General features: G+C 46.3%; 1 protein-coding gene across 1 annotated transcript in view; it reads left to right on the forward strand.

The window, feature by feature from the left end:
• LOC107098619 (storkhead-box protein 2-like) overlaps positions 1–5,888 on the forward strand; it is a 16,319-nt gene that overhangs the window by 4,459 nt on the left and 5,972 nt on the right. The window contains exons 2-3 of the mRNA XM_015396388.1: positions 515–667; positions 1,375–3,700. Of these exons, the coding sequence (XP_015251874.1) occupies positions 515–667; positions 1,375–3,700 (2,479 nt within the window). The remainder of the gene's footprint in view (positions 1–514; positions 668–1,374; positions 3,701–5,888) is intronic.

A 5,888-nucleotide genomic window follows, 5' to 3' on the forward strand; every position in this document is an offset into this window, starting at 1 on the left:
ACAAAAGGCAACTGTCAACCAGCTCCACAGGTGGACCTGTCCAGGAAACACACAGCCAGAGAAACAGGACTATACTGATGATTATTCCAATAATCGATCAATCACAAGTAATCAGATTAATTAATTCAGCACTAGTCTGGATGATGCTCGGATTCAGCAGGACTTCCTTGTAAATCTCCCCCCTTAGAGAGCCCTGATGCTGGGCAGCGGGCAGTGGCAGACGGGGCTCTGTGCTGGAGGTGAGGGAGGATGATCAACAGTCCTTCTAGGATGAAATTATTTAAAGTAGAAAAGCTTCTCCTCCATCCAGTCCCTGATTGGCCGCCATGTTGCGTTTTCATAGAGAAGTTCAGCTGGTTCCATCTTCAGCGATCACCGCTCCTCTCTCTCCATGCGGTGCTGCTGTCTGACTCCTGATGCACTTACACTCATGTTTGGTGTTTCAGAGGGTTTTCTATGTAATGTGGACCTTTGTCCACCTAACTATAAACTCAAGATGTGTTTTTCTTTCCAGGTGATGTCTCTCCCATCAGTATGTCTCCTATCAGCCAGTCACAGTTCATCCCACTGGGAGACGTTCTACTATTGGCTGTCTCTGCGATGAACTCCGCCCACAAGCCCGTCACTCATGAGGCTCTAACAGAACACCTGCAGACATGCTTTCCAGGTAACGCAGGTTTCCGTGGAAATTATCGTCAGTTTAGAAACAGGAACCTTAACTTAGTGAAACATGAAGGACTGTAAGGAGAGTCTCCATCAGCTGCACAGAGGGAACCCTCAGAGTCCATCAGGTGTTAACCTTCTTTCATTTTCCAACACAAAGATGTTTTGGCCAATGTTCCCAGTTAGCCATAAAGGCCTAAAACTGGTTTCTCATCTGATCAGCTGGTTGCCATTAGTGTTGGCTTCCCCACCGGGTGTTTCCGTCACTTACACAACGCAACGCAACTGGCACAGGGACCTTTTCTTTGCTGTTTCACATGAGCCATTGGTGGCTGAAATATCTTTAAGATAAATTATTGATACAGGAGAAAACGGCAATGAATCCATGTTAAAATGGTGCGTAATGAGCCATAGCTCTGCAACATCTGCAGGCTCCTCCAGTAAAGGACACATCATTTCTGAAGCTTTACTCATCTCAGAACTCTCCTGGAATATGCATCAGAGTCAGGATAAGTTCAACAAATCCTGCTAAGATGATTTTAACATTGATTGAGCAGAAACTAACAGCATGGTGGGGGCAGTATGGAGTATATGGATCCATCCAGAGATGAGTTAATGGCTGTTTTCTGTCATGTGGTGTAATGTTGATGGCTTTCTGGGGTCTTTAATGACCTGATTTCTGTATTTCCTTTCTTTCTGATTTGGACTCAGGGGTTCCTACACCGACAGAGGAAGCGCTGCACCACACGCTCAGCTTACTAGTCCGGGAGCGTAAAATCTACCCAACACCTGAGGGATATTTCATTGTAACTCCTCAAACCTACTTCGTCACTCCAAGTCTTATTCGAACTAGTTCAAAGTGGTACCACTTAGAAGAGCGACCGTCTGACAGGCACCAACATCAGAAACAACAGCGTCATCAGCAAACTCAGTGCATCTCTCCTCCCTCTGGCACCGTAACACCCTCCAATTCTGGGGGGTTCCTAGACTGCTCACACACCAAGTCCAGCCAAAACCACTGCGCCGGAGGGGAGGATTTTTTCTACAACAGTAGTTACCGTGCAGATGACCCACCCAGCCACCACACCACACTGCAGCGGCGCTCCCCCAAAGAACACAGAGAGGCACACCTGTCCCAGTATTCCCCCCAAACACCTCAGCAGGCGGCCGGCACCTCTGAAAAGAGCCGCAACTCCCTGGGGTTCCCGTTCAAGACAGACACCCTCATCAAGCAGCGAGGGGGGCTCGGTGCTACCGGAGGAACAGGTGACCCGGACAAACAATCCCTGGGCAGCGCCACGAGTGGGAGGAAGTTTGGTTTGAAGTTGTTCCGCCTGAGTTTTAAGAAGGAGAAGACCAAGCATTTGGCGACTTTCTCGGCTCAGTTTCCTCCTGAGGAGTGGCCACTCCGTGACGAAGAGGAGTCCAACCAATTGCCCCGTCAAGTAGAGATGGAGATTATTCGTAGGATCAACCCTGACCTTACCGTAGAAAATCTGGCCCGACATACAGCAGTGATGAAGAGACTTGAAGAAGAGCGCAATCAGAGAAGCAAGTCGTCTTCGGCTAACCAGAGCTCCAGAAGTAGAAGAAGTGGGGGTCGGCACAGAAAGCAGTCTCAATCCAAACTCAGCCGCTCACACAGCAAGACCAGAACGTTCCGCTTTGAAACCACCGATGGTACCCATTTAGAGCCGGCCGACAAAGACTTCAGAGGTTACTCCTCCTCGCTGGCTCGCTCACCCAGAGAACAAGCGCTGGCTTTGGAGCGCCAGCGAGCACGACATCACCTCGCTCACAGCATTCCCAATATTCTGGACTCTTCTCACCTGCCCGTCACGCCAGAGTGGGATGTGTCTGGGGAGCTTGCCAAGCGCCGCATGGAGATGCCCTTTCCTGAGCCGAGCCACGGCCCATCGGCTCATCATTCCAAGGTCCATCGTTCCCACTCCCATACCCAGGAGAGGAAGTCGAGGAACGAGCGCAGTAGCAAGGCTAAAGAACGTTCTCGATCCATGGATAACTCCAAAGGACTGGTGGATACTGGGTTGATGGGACCACCGCCCGATTATTACGATGAGCGCAGTCGTTATTTCACGGATGACGGCACTCTACGAGCTGCCCAGAGCTCATGTCACTACGTCCGGGCCACACCCCCTTCATCTAAGGTGGATTCCCTGGGTTTAGATGCTGCCAGAAGCTTTGAGAAAAGTAAGAGCAGAGACAGTTTGCCAGCGTCACCAAACCCTCAGCCCGCCTCCAGCCTTCCCGACGATTACTTCCAGTGTGCTGCTGCCTCAGACGCCGCTGTTCTGCTGGGAAGTCTAGGCAAAAGCAGCCAGAGCGGATTCAAAGCAAATGTTTCCGACAGGCAGACGTGCAGCCCTTTAAAGGAGGACCTGTCAAACGTGGGACCTAAAGGGGGAAGCCTACCTCCAATACCTCTGTCTATCCCTGACCCTGCCGTGTCAAACGGCAGACCTCCCCACAGTGCCTCCACTGGGCAAGACAAACACAAGGACACCTTCTGCAAGGACGCCATCTTTAGGCCTCCTCCCAGCCTCTCATTACCTGGCTACAGCTCCTTAAGGAAACCTGCAGTTCTTGCCTCTATCCCTCTGTCTTCATCCTGCGATGCTCTTGATTCCGACGATGCTCCCAAACCTCTTGTAGCAACACTGACTGTTCCTACGCAGGGGGTGGACCCCCCTTCTAGTACTGCAGAGAGCTCCTTCGACTACTACAATGTCTCCGATGATGAGGAAGTGGAAGATGGACAGGCGAAAGAAGGAAAAGGAGAAAAGCCTAAAGGTGGATTTTCCCAGGTGGAAGGGTGTGGAATAGGCACCATGCAGTGGTTGTTGGAGAGAGAGAAGGCAAGAGATTTACAGATGCGCTTTGAAAGGACCCTTACCTTCTCTGGTGCTAAGGAGAACCATCCGGAGCCCCTTCAGAGCCAGCATTCCGTCCACTCTGCCAGACTGGACAGCATGGACTCCAGCTCCGTCACCGTCGACAGTGGATTCAACTCACCACGGTGAGAGCACTGTTGTTAATGCTCTACCATGTTTATCTATGTATATCTGAAGTTAACCCTGTAACTGCCACATCCCATCCACAGGCTGTATGTGTTGCCTACATATTGCAGCCACTTACCGCCACCATTATGCTGCATTCACACCAAAAACACTTAAACCCAGAAATGTGGATTCTGGATCAGACTGTGGTCCAGTTGCTTTGCAGCTCGGCGTCTGGTTCTTAATCTGCTCTGTTCTGTAGCTTCTAGCTAGAGAGCAGCTCGGCTTTATTTACTTTATGAGCTGGAAAAAAAGAGGTTTAACATGTTTTTAAGTGAGAAAGTCCACCTCTAGACATCCTCTGTTCATCAGTTCATGAGGATTATAATCCCACAATAATCTGCAGTTCTTGTTGGGAGCTCCAGACCTCCAGCATTCCGCCAGGAGGCAGCGCTGGAAATCCCCGCTGAAAGCTCTCTGCTGCAGGCAGCCTGTGGGGGATTTCCTGCTGCCGTTCATAGCGGCTGGAAGTCAATAGAAAGTGTTTTTAAGGTTTCTGGTGAAGACTGCAAGAACCATAATATATAATCCAATATTTTTCATCGGCAGGTTTTAAGATCTCTAGTTAATTTGGGTTTTTATAAATTGTTTCTCCATAGTTCATAAAAAATGTTTTAGTGCAGCAAGAATGGAATAAAATGCAATAGAAAATCTCTTTATTGTCCCTCAATTGGGAAATACTGGTGTTTTCAGCAGCAAAAAGATTATTGAAAAAAATGGTCACACAAACATGGACCTTAGAAAAATGTATAAGAATAACAAAATAGTGAAGAGTTAAAATATAAACAATAAATTACTATAAAGTGTTTTAACAATCTAAAACTGTACAATAAATAACCAACATCCAGCTATGGACTTTTTTTCCAGTAATGTGAAAATAGCAGCAACATCAGAGATGTTTAAAATGACAGCAGCAGGTTATTTAACTGACTGAGGTAGAAACTGCAGAATCAGCATGAATGGAAGAACTGATTGAGGTTACTGGGAACAGTGGTGGTTCTAGAGTCTTCCAGCTGCTGGGAGGACCTGTTTGATTAGTTAGGACATGTTTGGTTGGTTAGTTAGGACATGTTTGGTTGGTTAGGACATGGTTAGTTAGGACATGGTTAGTTAGGACATGGTTGGGTTGGTAGAACATGGTTGCTTGGGTAGAACATGGTTGGTTGGTTAGGACATGGTTGGTTAGTTAGGACAGGGTTGGTTAGTTAGGATTTTTTGTTAGGACATTTTTGGTTAGTTAGGAAATGGTTAGTTAATAAAGACATGGTTTGGACATTTTTAGTTTGGACATATTTGGTTAGTTAGGACAGGGTCGGTTAGTTAGTTAGGACATGCTTGGTCGGTTGGGAAATGGCTAGTTAGGACATGTTTGGTTAGTTGGGACATGCTTGGTTACTTGCGACATGATTGTTAGTTAGGAAATGGTTGGTTAGTAAGGGCATGTTTTGTTAGTTTGGACATGGTTGGTTAGTTAAGATATTTTTAGTTAGGACACGTTTAGTTATATAGGACATGTTGGTTAGGACATGGTTGGTTAGTTAGGACATGATTGGTTAGTTAGGAAATGGTTAGTTAGTAAGGGCATGTTTTGTTAGTTTGGACATGGTTGGTTAGTTAAGATATTTTTAGTTAGGACACGTTTAGTTATATAGGACAAGTTACTTTGGACATGGCTAGTTAGTTAGGACATGGTTCATTAGTTGGGACAGGGTTGGTTAGTTATGACAGGATTGGTTAGTTGGTTAGTTAGGACATGTTTGGTTGATTAGAACATGCTTAGTTAGGACGGGGTTTGTTAGTTAGGACATAGTTAGGATTTTTTTAGTTTGGACATTTTTGGTTAGTTAGGACATGGTTAGTGAGTCAGGACATGTTTGGTTCGTTTGGCAATTGTTAGGACATTTTTAGTTAGGAAATGCTTAGTTAGGAGATTTTTATTTAGATGTTTGGTTAGTTAGGACATGGTTAGTGAGTCAGGACATGTTTGGTTCGTTTGGCAATTGTTAGGACATTTTTAGTTAGGAAATGCTTAGTTAGGAGATTTTTATTTAGATGTTTGGTTAGTTAGGACATGGTTAGTGAGTCAGGACATGTTTGGTTCGTTTGGCAATTGTTAGGACATTTTTAGTTAGGAAATGCTTAGTTAGG

This window comes from Cyprinodon variegatus, unplaced genomic scaffold (assembly GCF_000732505.1).
Source record: "Cyprinodon variegatus isolate N-32 unplaced genomic scaffold, C_variegatus-1.0 Scaffold793, whole genome shotgun sequence".
Classification (NCBI taxonomy): domain Eukaryota; kingdom Metazoa; phylum Chordata; class Actinopteri; order Cyprinodontiformes; family Cyprinodontidae; genus Cyprinodon; species Cyprinodon variegatus.